Source organism: Odocoileus virginianus, chromosome 19 (genome assembly GCF_023699985.2).
Source record: "Odocoileus virginianus isolate 20LAN1187 ecotype Illinois chromosome 19, Ovbor_1.2, whole genome shotgun sequence".
Lineage (NCBI taxonomy): Eukaryota > Metazoa > Chordata > Mammalia > Artiodactyla > Cervidae > Odocoileus > Odocoileus virginianus.
In genome coordinates, this window is record NC_069692.1 from 28,405,960 (window position 1) to 28,428,982 (window position 23,023).

Below are 23,023 nucleotides of genomic sequence, written 5' to 3' on the forward strand. Positions count from 1 at the left end.
CATATAATACTAAATAAGTAAAATCTAAACCCAGAATATGATAGGGACAGAGCAAACAGACAAAGTAGGTGATTAAATAGTTAACCACACTAGAGGATTGTAAGTAGAAATATGTAAGTAGAAATAAATATGGGAGACCCCTGTAGAAATGATTACTCAAGGAAGCAGGATGACTTAACCACAAAACCAAGCAGGCTTGCTTAGCAACAAAACCAGGGAACAGAAGCATGAGACATAACGAAAAACCAATGGTGGCAGAGACCCACATCCTGCTCAGTGAGCTCAGTAAGTAGACGATCCATAGAACATGCTTTCTGCACATATAAAAACAACAATTTATGGAAAGGTGACATTTTAAAGTGAAAGACGCCCATTGTACTGAGACTTGAAATAATTTTTCCATTACTGCCATGACAGTCCTAGCTTGACCATATAAGGACAAAAAGACTCCCTTGCCCAACCTGGGGGAGGAGCTAATGATGCAAGCATGATGCCTACTTAAGAACAAGGGAGAAGGTTGTCTTTTCCCCTTACCTATTTTTCCTGATTATAAAACTGTAGCCCACTACGTTCTCAGTGTGGCACCCTCTCACCTGCCCACTGATAAGCCTCACAAGCATCCCATCACCTCTTATCTATCACTTTGCCTATTGATGAATTCTTTTTGTGCTGAGACATAAAGGACTGCAGCTCCCTGGAACCTCCTGAAATGCCACTTAGCAGTTTCAAATACATCTGATGTCAAACCTCAAGACCTTCTTACTTCCCCAGCCATATCCAATTTAAACTGGATTTCCAACATTTCTGAGTAAATCCCTAGAATGAAGCAAAGGCCTGGAAGATGTGTGGTTTCTAGCCCCATACAGGGTATAGGAATATGGGTACTTTTTGCCCCTCAGTCCCAGTATCCATTAAGAGAGGTTAATTTTTTTTACCATTTATATTACTTTAATGGTTATTCTAGGGACCAAAAGAGCCACTGATTACTCATTAAATGTTCCTGGAATCACTGTCACCAGAACAGTTATAGAACATGAGTGAGGGTGCTGACAGAAGGGAGGAGATGCAAATCCTCAAGTAGGTTGTGTTTCACTGTTCCCTCACCAACCACCAGAGTTTGATCACCAAAACCAAAGAAAACTTCACTAACTTCATGGGAGGGAAAAAATGCATTTGATTTCTGCCTTAAGTTATGCATTAGGGCTCATTACTAACTTGAACTTTTTTTGGGGGGGGGAATCATCTGTATTTAAATTTTTTTCCTTCTATGATTGTCCATGCTCTTCATCTACTTGCATTTTGGAGACATTCATTGATTTGAATCAAGATATTAACTGTTCTCTGCCTTCTTTACCCAAGGATTCCCATCCCCATTCCAGTCATTGATCTCATTTTGTTTACAGTGGGGGTGGGGTAGCGAGAGGGCAGAAGTATACTTGCTTCCCATCCGAGGCGTGAACCCCATGGTCCTCTGCTTGGCATATAGCGAACACGAGGTTCGTTTTTCAACTGTAAGCTGCGTTCACTTGAGACCCATCTTTGCAAACTTTACTCCGCCGCGCAATCGCTAGGTTGATCAGCAGTCCGACGACTCCCTGGAGGCTGGGGCTACCCGGGCCCCGCGCCGTTCCTGCCGCCGCCACCCCGCCCTCCCCGCGGTCCCCGGGGCGCGCGCCCGTGCCCGGCCCCCGCCTGCGCCACCGCGCCGCTCCGGAACCGGCCTGCGGTCACTGAGCGCCCGGGCGCAGGGCGGGCACCGGCGCGGGGTGGCCAGGAGCGCGTGAGCCGGGCACCAGGGACTTCGCGCCGGTCGGCGGGGCCCGATGCGCTCGGCTGGGAAACTTCTGCGGGCGCGAGGCCGGAGCTCTGCGTGAGGCCGGGAAAGGCCAGGTAAGGAGGGAGCCGGGGCGCCTCGGCCGCCACCCTCCCGCTGCCGTCTGCACCCTCACACCTTGCGGCACCGGGGCCGCTTGTCGGGTGCGGTGTCTGTCCTGGCCCCGCTCCTGGGAGGGGGTCGCGACCTGCAGACCCCCAGCAGCGCCCAAGCTTCGCCGCCTGTGCCCCTGCTTGCGCGGCGCTGCCGCCTGCCTCCCGCTCCGGCCCCGCTCTGGCCAGCGGCGAGCCCGGGGGTCCGCGCGGGTGCCGCGGGAGGCCGGCCCGCTGGGGTCGGCGCACCGGCCCTAGGCGCTCGGGTCCTCCGCCCACAGACGTGAATCTTCTTCCCACATCTGCTGTTGGACCCACTCTTGCCCCGGGCAGCACCTTGGAGACCCCCAAAAGGTCGGGTTTTAGAGGGAGACAAGCTGCTTCAGGGGGCCCGGACAGCCCTCGGATGGCCTTGGGGAAGTCAGGCAGAGGCGAGAAGTTTCCCTGGGCAAAAGGTCTGAGTAGGGGCAGGGTTTTCCCGTTGAGGTCGGGACCCAGAAAGCGGCCTCATCCAAGGTCACGCTGACCTGTTTACTCTATTTGGGGAATCCCCCTGGGCGAGGGGAGGGGAAGGAAAGAAAGAGAAAGACATTTGAAAACCACTAAACTACCTCCTCACCAAGGTCGGTTACAGAGATATGTATTTTGAGGGTCTGTATTTTAAGAAAAGATTAAAGGCACAGAATCAAATACAGTAATATGGCTATGGCACACACACGAAAAATTTTTGTTTTAGTCAGGAGATATTTTGCAAAAAGTGAAAAAGTTCTATCTGTAAATAAGTGGGAATGCAGGACATAACCTAATTTGATTTACTGAATGTGACAACCCTCCTTCCTGACTTTTTACTCCAACTCTTGTGGTTAGGTATTTTCAGCTTGCAAGCTTGCACGTTGCAGTTGAGTTTTATGGCAGCCTTAAAAAATTTTCTCTGTTCATGCTGAAGTTTGGTGGCTATTTTCTTTTCCGTTGTTTTTAATACCAGGGACTGTTGCACAAACAACCCCATGGTGTGACAATACAGGAACCTGGCACTGTTCTTTGTGACCACTAAAAACCAAACAAGAACTTCCTGAAACAAAATATAAGCAAAATAAATATTGGATCTCTTTCCACATTTGCCAAATGAAGAGGTCTGTCTGATCCCGCATGATCTTTAAGGTTCTTTCCTTCTCTGGAAGACTGGGTTTGTCTTTTGAAGAGTTTGGGATACAAATATTAAATGAAATCTAGAAAAAGATGTTATCTATTCTACTAAAATTTTATACATATAAGCTGGGAGACATTTGATAATTGAGTTTCTTTAATCTCATCAGTTTCTCAAAATAGCTGAATCATTGTGCATCCTGGGCTTCTAAATGGTGACAGTCTATGCTATTAAATAAATATGTGTCGGGGGAAACCCAAATCCCATGCTTCTTATCACAAGACTGACTAATAGGGTTGATACACTGGAACATTCATGTCTGCTTATTCTGAACAGTCCCCAGGAAACATCAAGAATGGTTATGAAGCATTTGCTGCAGCATAAGTGACATGACAGGCAAGAAGTTTCAAAACTGCTTTGGAAAATGTCTGTGATACATTTGCAAGCCCGCAAACTGCAATTGAAATTGGTTTCTGTAATTATGGGTGTTGGTCAGCTGGGATTATTAGCTATAGAGAATAAGCAAGAATTTACAAAAGTGTATTGAATCATTAATGAGATTTTTTTTTTTAAAGGAAAAGAGAAAACATTCCTCTCTTTTATCTAAGTAGTTAGAGGAAAATATCTTAAAGTGAAGTTATAACAGGTTATTTTATAAATTAAATAATAACAAAAAGTTGCTGACTTAAAACTTCCATAACAAGGCTGGACCCTCCTCCAGCCCAGAGAATTAAGGGATCAATTCACACAGCTACAAAGTGAGACATTCTCATTTTGTATTTTTCAAGAGAATAACCTCTAGTGACTATCACACATACTAAAATTGGTGGGGGAGGAAGGATTTACAGTCTAGAAAGAAGAGCAAGCAGCTGGGCCTGTGGAAGAACTTTCATCTTTCCAAGCCTCATTTTCTACTCTGAAGAATGCTAGTGACACTATTTAGGTGGCATAGTTTTGACTCCTCAGTGGATCGGTGTAGACAAGACCCAGTGCGAGGCACATAGTGAGAACATAACTAATCTCAGTTCTCCCTGTCTTCCTTAGTAGGTGGTTGTTTATTGACTGAACAAACTTAGGATGAACAGTAGGTTACAATTTTCCGCTTTTGATTTCAAAAATTCCATATGGCAAAACCTTGATGAGTGTTGAATCTAGGTAATGGGTGTATAGGGGGGTAATCATATATTATTTTCTCTATTTTGGAATATGTTTAAAATATTCATCAGAAAAAAATTAAGCGTAAAGCTGAAAAACTCATAAGATACATTTCTAGTCTAGCCTAAATTTTTTAATTGAAATTTTTAAAATTATTCTATATGGACAGGAAAGAAACACAATTTAAGAAACACAATTTTATAGAGGGAGTAGATGGGTGAGGAATGGCACTAGAGAGTAGTCCATGGTGATCTTTAATTTCTTGTGGAATCTTTTTTTATTTTAAAAAGATCCAAAAATATGACAGTGTTGATATTTGATAATTTTGGTTGTTGGTTCATGGATATTTCTTCTCTGATATCTTTGTATTTAAAAATTTTCAAATTAACATAAAATCACTTTTTAGTTTTATAAGATTATTATAAAGGAAGCAAACAATACAGGTATATGCAAAGAAAAAAGTAGTGTCCTGCCATCCAGGAATAACCTTTCTTAGCATTAAGTGAAAAATCACTCCATATGCCCTTGCATTTATACAAATAGAAGAATACAGACACATTAATATGTAATATGCTACTCCTGTGACACATACAACATTTTAGGGCTTGTCTGTTGCTTTTGGTCTTGAATTTCTAAGAAACAACTTGCTTGCATTTTTATTTTTAAGACTTTAGATTGTCTTTTAAAATATAGCATTTATTTAAAAATTCAATCTGCAACAACTGACTTTAAATGAGTTTTAAGTAGCTTATTTGCATATAAAATGTATTTTTAGATTATCTTAGATCTCATAATTTGAAACTGGGCTTATATGGTGTCAAAATTTGAATTTCACTGAAATGCAAGCTCCATGAGGGCAGGGATTTGTTGAATTCTTACATATGTTAATTATTAATGTGTTCTTGGCTATTTGAAAGTTGATGACACAGTCAGTTATGCTATAATGCTTATTTTGAAAACCAGCATCATTCCAATGCAACTGAAATGTAAGTAGCAATTCAAGCATGATGCAAATTTTGTACTAACTTATTCAATGATTTACTGAGTCAGAAACACCAGGTGAACACATTAAACTGTAACCAGCTAACCGAGCCCTATAGGAATATAACACAAACTATAACACACACAGACCTCAAACATTACCAGCTATCTTGGTTCACTGAGTGATATCCTGCAAGATTGTGTTTTGTTATTCTTTTGCACTTATGCATTTTTCTATAGAAAAACACTCATTTAATATCCCAAGAATATTTAAGCATCTTGATTCAAAAATGTCAAATAGTGCATGCAAAAGGACAGCTTAAACACTGAAGAGAAGCTTGAGATAATCAAATATTTTGAAAGAATCAAGAGAATATGCAGCATTTCCTGAGCAGCAGGAATAAGGGAATAATCCACACTGAAGATCATGACAGGAAGTACACAAAAATAAAAGCAATGTCTATGGCTGGAATAAGCTCAAGTACTTCAAAGTCAAATAACAATGAGGCTGAAAGAAATTTTTAAAAAGTGGAAAGATTGTTGACTGTCTGGATGGAGAACCAGTGAACAATTTTTCTCACAAAGAGAAAGCTCCTGTCTCTATAATAAAACACTCGAAAGGAAATGGAATTCCTTGCAGAAATGCTCCTGTTAGCACCAGGAGTGGCTGGTTTGGTGGTTTCAAACATTGCTGACCCTGGTGTGTGATCCACCTGCTCAGTAAGCTCAAAAAAATGACAGGAAAAATTACAGCCAATTAACTAGCACACATGAGCTTATTAGGTGTGCTTGCCAGGAAGGAACATGAAGTAAACATAGAAAAAGTGAGTTCATTTGCTGTGTGCAGGACACTTGGAGGAGAGCTAAGTGAAGGTGTCTTGGATTCATATCAAGGAAAGACTGTTTCATGAATCTGTGATTCCAGCTTCTCTTGCATCTTTCATCAGGAATCTCTGGTGAACTTACTGCATGACATGATTGCAGCTGACTGAAAGTGAATGGCTTCCTGCTTGTGCCTTTAGCCATTTCCAGAACATGGAGAAGTCAGAAGAACTTGAAGCAGAGTATGGGGATTGTTTGTTTAAAGCAGATAAATGATAAGCTTATGAAGGAGAGGTTTACAGCTGTTTCTTCACATTAAGAATTATAGGGCACTGAGTGACTCAACCTCCTATCATTCTGTTGCTCCAAAAATTGTAATTTCTTTTCTTTCTTTCAGTTTTACTGAAATATAGTTGACACACAGCACTGTATGACTTTAAGATGTGCTGCATAATAGTCTAACTTCCATCATAAAATGATTATTACCACATTAAGCTTAGTGAAAGCCTGTCATCCCATATAGATACAATATTAGAGAAACAGAAAAAATACTTTTTCCTTGTGATAAGAGCACTTAGGATTTTTCTTAGAAACGTTCACATATATAACATACAGCAGTGTTAACTATATTTATCATGTTTTACATTATATCCTTAGTACTTATTTACCTTATAACTGGGAGTTTCTGCCTTTTGACCACCTTTCCCCAACTCCTTCCTCTGATAACCACAAATTTGACTTTTTTTCCTACGAGTTTCTTTATTTTTGAAATATAATTGACCTATGACACTATGTTAGTTCCTGGTGCACAATATAGTGAGCTGATATTTCTATATATCTCAAAATGACCACCATGATAAGTCTAGTATGTATCTGTCAACATACAAAGATTAATATTATATAATTGTCTTTGTATAGAAACACAAAAGACCCCTGATAACTAAAGCAATCTTGAGAAAGAAAAACAAAGCTGGAGGAATCAACCTTCCTGATTTCAGTCTATACTATAAAGCTATAGTAATCAAGACAGTATGGCACTGGTACAAAAACAAAAGTATATATCAATGGAACAAGATAGAAAGCACAGAGATAAGCTCATGTACCTTTGGGCACCTTATCTTTGACAAAGGGTGCAAGAATATACAGTAGAGAAAAGACAGCCTCTTCAATAAGTGGTGCTGGGAAAATTGGACAGCTGCATGTAAAAGAATAAAATTAGAATATTTCCTAACACCATATACAAAAATAAATTCAAAAATGGATTAAAGACCTAAATGTAAGGCCAGAAACTATAAAGCTCTTAGAGGGAAACAGGCGGAACACTGTTTGGCATAGATCTCACAGAAAGGTCCTCTTTGACCTTCCTCCGGAAGTAATGAAAATAAAAACAAAAATAAACAAACTGGACCTACTTAAAAGTTTTTGCACAGCAAAGGAAACTATAAACAACATGAAAAGACAACCCTCAGAATGGGAGAAAACAATAGCAGATTAAACAAAAGACAAAGGATTAATCCCCAAAATATACAACCAGCTCATGCAGCTCAATATCAGAAAAACAAATAACCCAATAAAAAAATTGGCAGAAGATCTAAACAGACATTTCTCCAAAGAAGACATACAGATGGCCAACAAACGCATGAAAAGACGCTCAAATTCACTCATTATTAGACAAATGCAAATCAAAACTACAATGAGGTATATCACCTCACACCAGTCAGAATTGCCATCATCAAAAAATTTATAAGCAATAAATGTTGGAGAGGGTGGGAAGGAAAGGGAACCCTCTTGCACTTTTGGTGGGAATGTATTAATGAGTTGTTAATACAGCCACTATGGAAAACAGTATAGCGATTCCTTAAAAGAAAACCAGGAATAAAGTTACCATAAGACTTAGCAATCTAGGAGGGGGGATCAGGATGGGGAACATATGTAAATCCATGGCTGATTCATGTCAATGTATGGCAAAAACCACTATAATATTGTAAAGTAATTAGCCTCCAACTAATAAAAATAAATTATAAAAAAAAAAAGACTCAGCAATCCAACTACTGGGCATATACCCTGAGAAAACCATAATTTGAAAAGACTCATGTATCCCAATGTTCACTGCAGCACTATTTACAATAGCCAGGACATGGAAGCATCCTAGATGTCCATAGACAGATGGATGGATAAAGAAGTTAGTGGTACATATATACAATGGAATATTACTTAGCCATAAAAAGAAATGCATTTGAGTCAGTTCTTGTGAGGTGGACAAATCTAGAGTTTAGAAGTAAGTCAGAAAGAGAAAGACCAATACCATATATTAGCATATCTAGAAAAATGGTGCTGATGAAGCTATTTGCAGGCCAGGAATAGAGATGCAAACATAGAGAACAGACTTGCTGGACATAGTGGGGGAAGGAGAGGGGGGGATGAATTTAGAGAGTAATACTGACTTACATACACTACCATGTGTAAAACAGATAGCTAGTGAGACGTTGCTGGGTAGCACAGGGAGCTCAGCTTGGTGTTCTGTGATGGCCTAGAGGGGTGGGATGGAGGAGTTAGGAGGGAGACTCAGGTCGGAGGGGATATATGTGTACTTATGGCTAATTCACATTGTTGGACAGCAGAAACCAACACAACATTATAAAGCAATTATCCTCCAATTTTTAAAAAAAGGTATTATATAATTGTCAACTATATTCCCCAGACTGTACATTTTAGACACGACTCCAGACTGTACATTTTAGACACGACTCATTTATTTTGTAACTGGAAGTTTGTACCTCTCAACCTCACTCACCTATTTCTCTCATCTCCCACCTGAAAATTTGTAATTTCTTAAGAAAATATTTAAATTCACTGAATCTAGGACTGAAGTGAGAAAACAAGAATGCTGTTGATTTGTTCTAGTAAGTCCAGATATTTAGATTCAAACTGTATGTGAAGCAGTTAAATCATGAAGGTTAAGACAGCAGGGCCTTGGCATCTGCCTGCCTGAGAGTGAGTCTGGGCTCTATCAATATTGTATCCTTGTGCAGCCTATGCTTTAGATATCTCATCTGTAAAATGGGGAGATAAATTTGCCTACTTCAAGAAGTTATGAGGATTAAGTGACATACCATTTTAGGGCTCTTAGACATGTGCCTGGTACATAGTAAGTGTTCAGTAAACGCTGGGTGGTAACAGCATTGGTAGTACTACTAGTAGTGATAGTATATCAGGATTAAGAAGATGGCACATAGTTACTTCATTAATTCCCATTGCTCAACTCATCTAAATTTGCTGGAGTCACAATTCAAATTACATAGCTATTTGTTTCAAGTTTCTATGGGCTTTTTTTTTTTAGTATTATTCTCTGGATGTGTTTGAAACATCAAGTATTCGCCATACATGTATGGCTCAATTTTGCAAAGAATTGATCCAGCTAAAAGTCAACCAAGGAAACATGGCATTCCAGGAATTTTGGAGACTGGTGTATGAATGACATGTGGGCTTCCCCAGTGGCTCAGTGGTAAAGAATTCGCCTGCTAATGCGGGAGACGCAGGTTTGATCCTTGGTTGGGAAGATCCCCTGCAGAAGGAAATGGCAATCCACTCCAGTATTCTTGCCTGGGAAATCCCATGGACAGAGGAGCCTGGTGGACTACAGTCCATGGGGTCGCAAAAGAGTCACACATGACTTAAGCTCGCCAGGCTCCTCTGTCCTTGGAATTTCCCAGGCAAGAATACTGGAGTGGGTTGCCATTTCCTTTCCAGGGGATCTTCCTGACCCAGGGATCAAACCTGGTTGTCTGCATTGCAGGCAGATTCCTTACCCTCTCAGCCACCAAGGACCCCAAACAACAACATATGAATGACATAAGCATTCTAGAAGTTGCCCACATGCCCACAGTGGCCCAGGGGCCACTGGACTCCATGAAAGAAAAACCTATAAAGTGGTACAGTTAATTTAAATATAATTCCCAGGGCCACTTATTCTGTCTTGTTTTCCAGATATGATTAAAGACCTGTTATCATTTGATTTTCCTAATGAAACCTCACAAGGATTGTCTTCTTCTCCATAAACCTGTATTTCAAGTCCACCATAAAATGTAGTTATTACTTTAATGAAAAGCCTCATTTACAGTGAATATTCATAGGTGTGTATATTCATTTTCTATTGCTTTGTAACAAATTACCACAAACTTAGTGGCTTAAAACAATACAAATTTACTATCTCACAGTTTTTGTGAGTCAGAAGTCTAGGCACAGCTAGAATGGATCCTCAGCTCAGGGTCTCACAAGCTTGCAATTCAGGTTATCAGCTAGACTGCACTCCTCATTTGGAGTCTAGGGTCCTCGCCCAAGATTTCCAAATGATTGGCAGAATTCAGCTCCTTGTGATTGAAGGACTGAGGTCCCCATTATTCTGGTAACTTTTGATTGGGTACTTCTTTCAGCTCACAGAGACTGCCTGCAGTTCATTGCCTAGTGGCCCCCACAGGCAGTTAACAGCATGGTGTTTGCTTTTCTCTAGGCTAGTAAGAATATGTTTGTTTAGTTTCCAGGCCCTCTCCAGTCCTACAGTGGAGTCTTACATGGCTTAACATAATCACAGATGTCACTATTCAAGCCCCATTGGCCAGAACATGTTACCTAATTAAGGCACCCTCTATCCCATGCCATTCACATGGGAATGCCATTCAATGGAAAGACTTAAGGAAAGGGGATTACAGGACCTTGCATGAGCAGGGTAGGAATCTTAGAATTCTCCCTCCCACCATATGTGATAAAGTGAGAAACCAAACATGGCTAGAGATAATCAAATGTGGCTTTAGCTGAGACAAGAGAATCAGAGAAGCCTGGCATAGCTTGTGGGCAGGTTCTCCAATTTCCTCGAGTCTCAAGTGAAGCCAAGCTTTCATTGGTATAAAAAGTCAAAGGCATGTTCCAGCCTGGGAGCCTAGTGGTGCATGAAGAGACTTAGGTAGTATGTGAAAACCCCCCAATGCTGGTGTGGATCTTCTGGAATCCAGAAGGCCACAATCCAATCTCCAGCATAAAATTTATGAGACTGTCTACCTGAGATTTCCAATGTATTCCATGGGGTAACATCAGAAGATGAAATGAGAAAATGAGACCATGTAATATAATTGCTTAAGAAAGTAGGATTCTCCTAAGGCAAAAGAAAAAAGTAGCACCTTCCTTGGTAGAATAAAGGAGCCAAGAGCTTAGTGGGGTTGGCCATCTCTATAAGCAGAAGCCAGATGGTGACACATCTATGCCTTGGATAACATCTGACTGACTGTAGCGTATGAATACTGTAGCCAATATCATTTACATTTACATCAACTCTCTGCTCTTAATCTTAGATAATTCTTCCATATTTATACATTTATATACTATACATATGCACTGTTTGCACAGCATCATGCCAAGTCTTAGCATGATGAAGAAATGAATTTCTTCTTTCCTGTTGCTTGAGAGGCTCTAGACCAGCACTACCCAAGAGAAATATAATGCAACCACATATGTAATTTAAAGTTCTCCAGTAGCAACATTAACAAATAAGAAGAAATGGGTGAAATTAACTTTGATAATATGTTTAATTTAACCCAGTATTTCCAAAACATTATCATTTCAACACGTAACCAATAAAGAAATTATTAATGACATATTCCTTATCTTTGTACCATGTCTGAAATCCATTGAGACCAACACATCTTGCTTCAGACCAGTCACATTTCAGGGGCTCAGTGGTCACGTGTGGCTGATGGATCCTGCAGTGCCAGCACAACCCTAGAGTTCCAAGGCTTCTGGTCATGGGATTTACCTTCAACTCTCATTTCTCTTTGTACTCACTTTCTAGATAATCTCATCAGCTCCAATCCTTATTCAGTGTTGTCCTGTGTCATTTAGAACAACTGTTAAGTATGCCTCCATCCTGCACCTGATCTTCTGCTGTGAACTCTGTTGCTAGACCTGTTGCATCAGGTTAAACATGACTCAAAGCGAGTCCCCTGGTCCCCTCACTGCCTCTGATTTCTTTCCAAGCTTCAGGATCTCTTATAACTCCAAAGCGTCTTCATCCCTTCTCTGTTCTTCTGTCTCAGCAGAGACATGTCTTCCTTTCATTTCTTCTTCATGGTTAATATGATATATGCTTTTCTTTCTTTCTTTGTCCAACACCTAACTCGTTGATTTGGGTATTGATCATCTCTCACTTGGGCTTCCTGGCTATTAACCTGCTTGTTCCAAAACTATATTCTAAACATTGTTTTTCTACATGAACACTATTTATATAATATATATACATATATAAATGACCAATTAATAAAGCCAATATTTAAAAGTATACACACTATCTACATTAGATTCTTTAAAATATTACTTAAACATGTACCACAACTGAAAGAATAAACAAATTATGATGTTTTAAAAATGAAAACAGAGGCTTTACTGGTCTAGTGGTTAAAACTCTGAGCTCCTGATGCAGGGGACCCGGGTTTGATCCCTGGTCAGGGAACTAGAATCCACATGCTGCAACTAAAGATTTCACATGCCTCAACTAAAAAAGATCCCACATGCCACAACTAAGACCCGGTACAGCCAAATAAATACATACTTTAAAAAAAATTAAATGGAAAATACATATTATGGTCAATATAATATACAGTGGAAGCCATGTAGACAGATAGTAAAGACCATAAAAGTTCAGAGCCTAGAACGTGCACTTCAGCCTCCATGTTAAGGAAAGGCGGATGTAGAACATGCAGACCCTGAGCCCCCTCAGAGATGAGTGTGAGGAAGAAAATGCCTCCTGACCTGAGCAAAGCATGGAAGTGAGAAACACAAGAGAAAATGTGCCTTTCTAGCCCTGAAAAATAAGGATTAAAATCCAGATCCTTCAGTCTATAGAATGTCCTAGTGTCTCTTACCCCAACCCCCTAAAAGTTCTTAACCCTGGTTGCACAACAAAACCAATGGGAAGTCTGTGAAAAAAATGCCAGTGCCTGGGTCCCACTATAGTCCTTAAATGATTAAAAATTTCCAGAGCAGGGCCCCAGTCACAAACCTGGTGTGAAGATGTGCAGTCATAATTCACTTCTGCCCCTCTGCTCTATATTTTGACCTGGGCTATGGAATAACTTTGAACTCCATATCATAGAAAGTGGTGTTATTGTAGAGCTGAAAGGAGCTGCACATTAGTTGTCCAAATCTTTCATTTTATCAATGAGGAAACAGGCTGGGAAGATTAAAATCTCACACCGTGGGACTTCCTTGATGTTACGGTGGTTAAGAATCCTCCTGCCAATGCAGGGGACACATGTTCGATCCCTGGTCTGGGAGGATCCCACATGCTGCAGGACAACTAAGTCTGTATGCCACAACTACTAAGACCGCACACCTAGAGCCCGTGCTCCACAGCAAGAGAAGCCACTGCAATAAGAAGCCCGCAGGCCACAACTAGAGAAAGTGCAGCACAGACAATAAATAAATTAATCACACGCTGTTTAGGGACACAGCTAAGACTGACACCTTTCTCTTAAGTAGTAATACCAACTGGACAGACCAGACAGAAGAATGGTAGACCCAACACTGGGACTACAGCTGTGGACAGACAATGAAGGATCAGAGGACATCACATAGAGTAACCAGCCTGGAAGGACAGCCAGCTGGCAACCAGGAATGGACAAAGCTGAGGCTCTTTAAGCAAGGATAATCCAGGAACACAAGATGAAATAATGGCTCTCAAACTGAATGGATACCTGTGTATGTATGGCTGAGTTCCCTTTGCTGTTCATCTGAAACTGTCAAAACATTGTTAATCAGCTATACCCCAAAACAAAATAAAAAGTTTAAAAAAAATCAACTGAGAGCCTATTAGAAATCCATCTGTCTGGGGCCGGCCCTGGCTCAGTTATTCTGGGGTGGGGCCAGGGAAGGGGCATTTTAACAAGTCCCTGGGTGATTCCGATTGTTATTGGCTTCCAGAGACTGGTTTCTTTACTCAAGGATAGGTTAGTTCTGGGTCGATAACTATCAGCCTTAGGTGGTCAGGACACAAGATAGGAAAGAATAAGACAGATCACTCCTGCAGGAATAAGTAAGTTTAGAGTTTACAACATAAGGATGGTTTGTCTTCTATTGAAATCCTCTGAAGAAAGCTTTTAAAATCTATATCTTCAAATGGCTCAGCTCTGTAGCAAACAAGCAACAAGTACAGCAATGCCATTTCTCTGTTATTTAAAAATCTGCTCAATATAAAAAAAAAAAAACCAACTGAATAAAAAATGGGCAGAAGACCTAAACAGACATTTCTTCAAAGATGAGATGGCCATACAGATGGCCAACAAACACATAAAAAGATGCTCAATATCAATAATTATTAGAGAAATGCAAATCAAAACTACAATGAAATATCAATTCACACCTGTCCAAATGGCCAACATCACAAAATCTACAAACAATAAATGCTGGAGAGGGTATGGATAAAAGGGAATGCTCTTGCACTATTGATAAGAATGTATTAATAAATTGGTGGAACCACTATGGAGAACAGTATGGAGGTTACTTAAAAACTAAAAATAGAACTTCCATGTGATCCAACAATTCTACTACTGGAATATACCCAGAGAAAACTGTAATTCAGAGACACGTGCACCCAGTGTTCACTGCAGCACTATTTACAACAGCCTGGATATGGAAACACCCTAAATGGCCATCAACAGAGGAATAGATAAAGATGTGGTACGTATATACAGTGGCATACTATTCAGCCATAAAAAGGAATGAAATTGGGTCATTTGCAGATACATGGATGGGCCTAGAGACTGTCATACAGAGTGAAGTCAGTCAGAATGAGAAAAAACTATTAATACATGTATGTGGAATCTGTAGTTACAAAGCAGAAATGGAGACACAGATGCAGAAGACAAATGGATAGATACCAAGGGAGGGAGGAGTGCAGTGAATTGGGAGACTGGGATTGACATGTATACACGACTGTGTATAGAACAGGTTACTAATGAGAACCTACTGTGTGGCCCAGGGAACTCTACCTACTGCTCTGTGGTGGTCTAAATGGGAAGGAAATCCAGAAAAAGAGGGACTTATATGTACACACAGAGCTGATTCCTCTTCCTGATACTGGGAAAGATTGAGGGCAGAAGGAGAAGAGGGCGTCAGAGGATGAGATGGCTGGATGGCATCACCAATGCAACGAACATGAACTTGGGCAAGCTTCAGGAGATGGTCGGGGACAGGAAGGCCTGGTGTGCTGCAGTCCATGGGGTCACAAAGAGTTGGATATGACTGGGTGCCTGAACAAAAACATGGCTGATTCACTTTGCTGTACAGAAGAAAGTAACACGACACTGTAAAACAGCTATACTCCAATAAAAATAAAAAAATAAGATAAATGCTCCCCAAAGACTAAAAAATTAAAAGAATAAAATCTGCTAAGAATTTTTAGTATAGATTTTCTCATTTGAATGTTCCAGTACCCTTTAAAGTAGACACAATAGGTGACATTACCTCTGCTTTACGGATGAATAAATATGTCTAAGTTCATCTAAGTAGCAAGGAGGAAACTAAAGTCTACATTTTCTAAATCCTGGTACTGTGGAAGCAGAATGATATGGTTGAGACAGTGAGTTTCAGAGTCAGACAGACCTGGATGGAATCTTAGTTCCAATATGAACAGTGTGGTGACTTTGTACAATTTACTTGCCTTCTCTGAGTTTCAATTTTCTCATCTGTACAATGGAGATAATAGTACCTTCCTCATGGGGTTGTTGTGCAGATTAAATAATTTTTTAAATGTCTGGCACATAGTTGCTAAGTATACATACTTAAAGGTTTAAGTAGAGAAAACTATCTTCTCCATATGTAACACATACCACAGTTGGGATATGATGCCAATTAATGAGGATAATATTGATAGAATTATGATCTTCTAGGTTGCCTAGCAACCACAACTAACATAATACCACAAGCTACCAGAGCTGTTTTAATGAAATCAGGAATTCAGCTGCTCTTAAGGAACTGAACATTGTAAGAAGACAGAAGGATTCTCCTATGAATTTGGAGTTGTGCCAGACATCTTAAATAAATGATGTCCTAACCCCTCAGTCAAGAAGGCCTCCACTTCTGTTCCCCTAGGCGACAGAAGATGTTAGAACATCTGTTGACCTGGATAGAGTGAGGATGGAAAAGGCAGAGAGGACTTGTTCCTCTATATCAGTGTGTTCAATCCACATTCCCTGAGTGCCAAGGGTCTGAAATACAAAAACATTTGTTTTTGCCCCTTAATAATTTTGGAATCAAGAAGAGGAAATGAGTCAGTGTTGAACAGTAATCCAGCAGATGGTTTCATGAGTGGCTTTCTATGTCTGTGTCCCTGGTAGTATTCTAAGCATTATGGACTGAACTGGACAAGCGGATATAGCCTGTCTCAAATATCCACTGTTAGGATTATTATTTTCCTGGCAAACCGTCCTGGCAGAATATTCAACTGGTCTCCCAACACATTAAATCAGATCTACAGCCTTGAAAGACACACTGCCTGCTGGGGAGAGCATGAAGCTGAGTGGAAGAAGACTTGGACTTCCAGCTTTGTGGCTTACTGTGACTTTTACCTGAAGCAAGTTACTTAACCTGCCTTGGGCTCCACCTTTCTCATTTGTAAGCTGAGCATGATGGTTTAGATACTGCCTCATGGCAGTAAGTGTGATGCTGTGAGATAATAAATGTACATGGAAAAAAAAATAAATGTACATGTCCTGAGCCCATAACTGCCATTTCAAGTTAATCTTCATCCCTGTGCCACCCAACTTATATCACATTTAGTTGAGCATTCTTGTGTCTGCCTTTACATTTCCTTATTCCTTTGAACTCAGGCTCTGACAGTGTAAAGAGTAAAAAGGGGAAAAGCTTGGAAATATTTTGTTTATTTGCACTTTGTATCCCCAAGTGTTAACTTCTTTTGCAGGGAAGATCAACTACTTAAGAAATCCATTGTGCTCCTTTGGCACGTCAGCATTTATTTACCCCAAAACATGACTTAAGGCCTAGAGGCCTTTGACATCAGCGGCTGGCTGATGAGTCGTGTTCGGCATTCATACAGTGCTGCTGGCACATGGCCGAGGAACACTTGGGCTGTCACCTGCCCCTGTCAATTCTTCCTCTTCTAATAAAGTACATCTGTTTTGGTGACTGAATGAAAACACACCAAGCGGAGAAAGCCTGGGTGTGGAGTAATCTAATCAGGGCAAGTCAGCACTCTGCTGAGTGATACAGGATCAAGGGTAGGAGGGTGGTTTGGTAGCAGCTTATTGAAACACAGGCTGACTGGAAAGGGCTGGAAACACAGTTCCTCATATAATTATAATGGGTCACACTCCAGGAATGCAGGTGGCCCAGTATATTATTCCCCAAATCAAGAGTTTAAGGGGTAGGATTCCAATAAACTCCCTTCTGAATTGCCAGAAACGTTTCACATTAGCATCATTTTCGCAGTTTGTTGAGGATTTAAAATTTCCAGGAAGTTCAAATCCAAGTTCAGAGCTCCACTGGTAGTGCTTTTTAATATTGCTTTTGTGGCTATTTGCTTGGCATCTTGAGGAATTAACTTAAAATACTTGAGTTTTAAAAGTAAAACAGCAGGGAGACTGACATTTGCGGTCTGCATATTCACACTTCTTAACTACTCATTGTATTTTTAAAAATTGTTTCTTTGTTGTGAATATGCAGTGATAATATAACTTTGGGTTTTGTTTAAAGAAGAGAAAGGAAACATGTTCAGAGTGCCAGTCTGGCCTTGAGTCTCATCCCTCACAGAGGGATGGATGGAGTGATAATTAGAGGGATGCAGGATGTTTGTACTTGAAAACAGCATAAGTAGAAATAATACAGTCATAAATTATAGGTCTGTGTTATTTTTTCCTGTTTTAATGATTCACCTGGTGATGTTCTTAAAGTCATTCCTTGCCGAGAAGAGAATCACTATCCAGGATGAAAAACCAGGAATTTGAGCAGCAGCAGCTTCTTTATTTTCATCTCTAGTTCTGTTGGTAGTAAAATGCTGTTCCTTTTTTTATTTCAGCTAAGTCATTTTCACCTCTGTAGGTACTTTTTTTCTATGAGGCTAGATCTATGTTATTTGATATTTTATTACCAAGTGTTCTGTAAAAAAATCTATCTCAAAATAAAAACAATATAGCACACAAGTTCAAGGTTCTTGAATGTTATTTTGGTTTCAAAAAAATCAATCCAATGAATGCTTCATCTTGAAACCATTTATCGTTAAGAAACTTGGTGATAAATGATATATATCCTTCAGCTCTGTCATCATGGTTAAATCTCTCCTGAATGAGATCACATATTAGCATTTTTACCATATGGCTGAAAGGGTAGAGAATATATGTGCAGAGGAACTAGTCACTAACATTTTTGACCATCTGGCAAATAAATGTGTAAGTAGCAGGAACTTTAATATTATTTATTTAGTTATATAGATGCAACCTTTAGCCTGAAAGAGCCTCTAGTACAGTAAAGGAGAACTGAATTTATATTTCTCAAATAATTTTGATCTAATTAAACATTTTCACAGTCTACCATGTGCTCTTAAAACCTGACTCCTAATGGTGTGTTTCTTACATTTACTGATTAGGGCTCCTTACAGTGACTATTTTAAAATCTCTCTCATGAGAGACCACATGATTGGATCTAGCATGCTGGCTTAAGTGCTGAAGTTCTGCTCTGCCATCAACCACTATGTGGCCTAGGATAAATTAGTCTCTCTGAGCCTCAAATTCTTCATTTGTAAAGAGTGAGTAACAAGTTGTCAAAGAGCATCTCTAAAAGGGTGGGCCATGGAAGACATGAATTGATGCATCAGAATCATGTAGGGAACTTGTTCAAAATACCAACATTAAGGCCCCACCCTTAGAGATTTCTGACTCAGTATATCCGGAAACAGTCTATAAATCTGCATCTTTAGTCACTATCATGAAAGATTCTGAGGTGCACTGAATTACTGTTATAGAAACCAGCTGATTAGAGCACTTAACTTTCTCAAAAAATACATAGTTAGCTAATTGTAACAAATACTAAAATATCTGTAAATTATTTTTAACTAAGCCTAACTTGAAAATATGCATTTTTTTCTATCCTAGAAATGTAATACTTTCAGTATTTGTCCTGAATATATTTTAACTTCATAGAAAGTAGGATGTCAACTTGAATAAGTAAAATGCTGGTGATTCATTAAATACACTTCTCAATTCTGTTTAATTAGAATCTTGTTTTTATTTCTTACATAGGCAACAACAACATATTTGTCAGCTAGAACTAAATCAGAAGCCCAGGTGAACTTAAGGATGCTAGCATGGGATTCTTAGTTTTTCAAGATCCACAAACACCAAACCCGTAATCACCCCAGCTCCAGTGTCCGGGCTTTCTCTGGTTTTGTGAAGACTCAACTCTGATGATGGAAAAGCAAAGGACTTAATTATTTGCTTTGATAATATTTACTATCGACTGAACAGTGAACCAGACAGTACTACAGCCATGGAAGGAAACTCAAGTTTATGGAAGAACCTAATCAATGAACACCCTGTCTGCACCATCTGGAAGGAGGAGGCTGAAGGAGCCGTCTATCATCTGGCCAGTGTTTTATTTGTAGTAGGTTTCATGGGTGGCAGTGGATTCTTTGGGCTTCTTTATGTCTTCAGTTTGCTGGGATTGGGCTTTCTCTGTTCTGCTATCTGGGCTTGGGTGGATGTCTGTGCAGCCGACATATTTTCCTGGAATTTTATACTGTTTGTCATCTGCTTCATACGGTTTGTTCACATTGCCTATCAAGTCCACAGCATAACCTTTGCCCGAGAATTTCAGCTGTTGTACAGCTCCCTCTTCCAGCCTCTGGGGACCTCTTTGCCCGACTTCAGAACTATTGCTATGAGCTCAGAAGTGGTTACCCTGGAAAAGGAGCACTGCTATGCCATGCAGGGGAAAACCTCCATTGACAAACTCTCCTTGCTTGTCTCAGGAAGGTTTGTACTCTTGGCGTTTGTGTGGCTTTCCACTTTATTACTTACTAGCTTTTGTTTCTTTTTGCTGCACTTTCCCATCTCAACGTAGTATAATCCTCAGCAGCATTTAGTATTCAGAGGCATGAGAAAACCCTTTAAACATGAATCATTTACATAGGCATTTAGAATACATGGTACCATTTACTTGAAGCAGGATATAATTTAGTCTTAACATTTCTTCATAGAAATCAAAGGTATGAATTGGTTTGTCTGGATATGCTATTTGTTTCCAAACTAATCACTTAGAGTCAAGAAAAAGATGATGCCAGTTTGAATGAATAGAATACTTATAGTTATTTAGCATACAAAGTATTTGAAACATCCTATTAGGGCATTCTTTTAAGTAATAGAGAACATTTAAATTTTATAATGATAATTTTTTTTTTCCAGTAATTTCTGGAAAATGCCCGCTTGCTCAAAGGGGAAGTGTACTATATATAAAATTTGAAAAAAAGTTTGGGGGAGAAATAGGAATGTGATTATTCATGTTTTTTAAAAGGGTAAATATTTAGTTTACAGAGCTATTTCCAGTGGCACATCTTTATGTTCTTCAGAGTTCTACTTAATTTAAAATCTGACTGAGTGCATTGAAACTTGTAATTGTAATATATTATACACACCTAAATGGGCACATATCAATGTGCAGTTTGATGAATTTTCTGATGAATTTCACCCACCGTTCCAGAATCATAACTATGGGAGGAGCAGCAGTACATAAATTTTACAGATTTTTGTCAGTTATTATAATGTATGAATTTAATATTTTGCCCTTCAAGATTTTAAAAGCCAAAAGAATCATCAGAGATCAGAAATACTGCTCCCTGCCCTTGTCACCAATTTAGTTCTTTCTCCTTCCCTCCTGACTGATGTCCTTTGTGTCTGGGTAGGATCAGAGTGACAGTTGATGGAGAATTTCTGCATTACATTTTCCCCTTCCAGTTCCTGGATTCTCCTGAATGGGACTCACTGAAACCCACAGAGGAAGGTACTTTTCAGGTAAGGGATAACTAGACCACACCGTGAACGCTGCCTCTTTCAAACAGATAAACGCTGCTTGTTTAAAAACAGGCAGACAAGCAAACAGGGCAGCAGATGACACGGGGTCATTTCACTTAACTTTGTAATGCACTTGGTAGCATGCATGTCTTCCCCATTCCGCTTGAGTCTTACTGATTAATGTCACTTTATAGGTCCAGCAACAAGGAGAAGATTGGGTATCCCGTAGGACAGAAAGAAGTCTGTGATCAATTCTTAAATTTTCCTCTGCTTAACTGAGTACATGGGAATTAAAATATAATCAACCGATATTTGACTCTAAACACTGCCACCTGTCACAGTTTAGAAAAACACCAAGAATGAAAATCTGTCCTTATGACAAAATAAGTGACTTTTAAAATTCAAAATGTGATGAATTTCAGTTGTTTTCTAGCAACAAAATGCTAAACAAAATGTCATTACTATGCTGCCATATCGGGTAGTATTGAAAGATAATCTTTTCAGTAGGTTCTATTATGGCATTTGTTTTCCTCTGGTTAATACATGTAACATACATGTGTGTATACATGTGTGTTTTATATAGAGAGAATCATATACATATGTAGATCAGGTTAATTCTATTCAGTACTACAGAAAATGTATTAGGGTTAAATATCCACAGTCTTTAGGACTGACATGGAAATATTTCCCCAACATTAGCCAACTTTATTATTTTTTAATATCAAGTAGCTCTCACTTCAATAAAATGCAAAATATAGATATCTAAACTTAGAAACAGATGAACTGGAGATGGGCACAACACTGTGATTATTCATGTTATGAATTACATATATAGTAATAAATTTTGTACTTTCTCTATGTTTTACAATATATTGTGGGTTTTAACGTTAAAATCAGCATGAGAAATTCATTTAAAATTTGGGGCCAAAAAAAAAAAGACAGAACATTTCTTGTCACTTAATCTCTGTTTATGTGTGGTCTTATATGTTTTTTTAGGTAACCCTCACAGCAGAAACTGATTGTCGATATGTGTCTTGGAGGAGAAAGAAATTATACTTGCTCTTGGCTCAGCATCGGTATATCTCCCGCCTGTTTTCGGTTTTAATTGGCAGTGACATTGCAGATAAACTCTATGCCTTGAATGACAGGGTATACATAGGAAAAAGATACCATTATGATATTCGGTTACCCAACTTCCTTCAAATGTCAAGTCCTGAAATGTCCAAGTCATCCCTGACAGAACATTTTCAGAATTCCAGACGATATTGTGATAAATGACATCGAAGTCTCAAGTTTTATAATTATAAAAGACTCTCTTCATCATTCCCCAAATGAAATAGCAAAATATGGCAAATTGAGCTCACTAATATTTTTATAAATCCAACTCAGAGGCAAGATGCTATTGCCAGCTGTTTTATTCATCTTAACTTGTACATTGTGAATAAATTTTACAATTTTTTTTTCTGTATTTCTCATTGGAATATATGGGGGGGGGGGGGTGTGTGTGAAAAAACTGTGGGCAATTTTGTCTTTTTCTGTACCAGAACCAGGAGAATGAAATTTTGCATCCTCAGGTATGTCCTCAGATTTATGGAAGTCTGCTGCCAAGCCCTACTGAGTTAGGTGTCACTTCTCGAGAAGCAGTCAGTAAGTACTCTCAGCAGGAGAGTGGGTAGCTACTTCCACATCAGTGCTGTCAGAATTTTGCTACAACCTCTGATGAGAGCAACATGTGTTACTATGGGGTAGGCACCAATTATTTATTTTAAATGTGAAGTTATTTAACATGAGTCGAAAGTGGAATAAATGTTTGCATCTCTTGAGATGATAGTGTGCCAATCTTAAAGACTATTTTATTACTACAAATAATTTATCAGCTTAATCATGGCTAGCATATTTTAAACAGAGGCATTTCATGAAAAGCTGC

At 39.3% G+C, this 23,023-nt stretch overlaps 1 protein-coding gene across 3 annotated transcripts; it reads left to right on the plus strand.

Annotated features, from left to right (window-relative positions):
* Nucleotides 1–1,473: 1,473 nt before the first annotated feature.
* POPDC3 (popeye domain cAMP effector 3) lies at nucleotides 1,474–22,555 on the plus strand. Of its 3 annotated transcripts, none has more exons than XM_070450041.1 (4): nucleotides 1,474–1,496; nucleotides 19,330–20,061; nucleotides 20,988–21,096; nucleotides 22,093–22,555. In XM_070450041.1, the coding sequence occupies exons 2-4, from the start codon at nucleotides 19,577–19,579 to the stop codon at nucleotides 22,372–22,374; spliced, it is 876 nt and encodes a 291-aa protein (XP_070306142.1). In that variant the 5' UTR covers nucleotides 1,474–1,496; nucleotides 19,330–19,576; the 3' UTR covers nucleotides 22,375–22,555. The 3 variants fall into 3 exon arrangements, with proteins under 3 accessions (XP_070306142.1, XP_020760732.1, XP_020760733.1); XM_020905073.2 differs by lacking the exon at nucleotides 1,474–1,496 and adding an exon at nucleotides 1,753–1,890; XM_020905074.2 differs by lacking the exon at nucleotides 1,474–1,496 and adding an exon at nucleotides 18,678–18,836.
* Nucleotides 22,556–23,023: the final 468 nt, after the last annotated feature.

Excerpts from the sequence above, each read along its gene's own strand:
- POPDC3 (XM_070450041.1), top strand. The coding sequence starts at position 19,577 with ATGGAAGGAAACTCAAGTTTATGGAAGAACCTAATCAATGAACACCCT. Across the intron at positions 20,062-20,987 it reads TCCTTGCTTGTCTCAGGAAG|GATCAGAGTGACAGTTGATG; the intron begins GTTTGTACTCTT and ends GTGTCTGGGTAG. Across the intron at positions 21,097-22,092 it reads CAGAGGAAGGTACTTTTCAG|GTAACCCTCACAGCAGAAAC; the intron begins GTAAGGGATAAC and ends ATGTTTTTTTAG.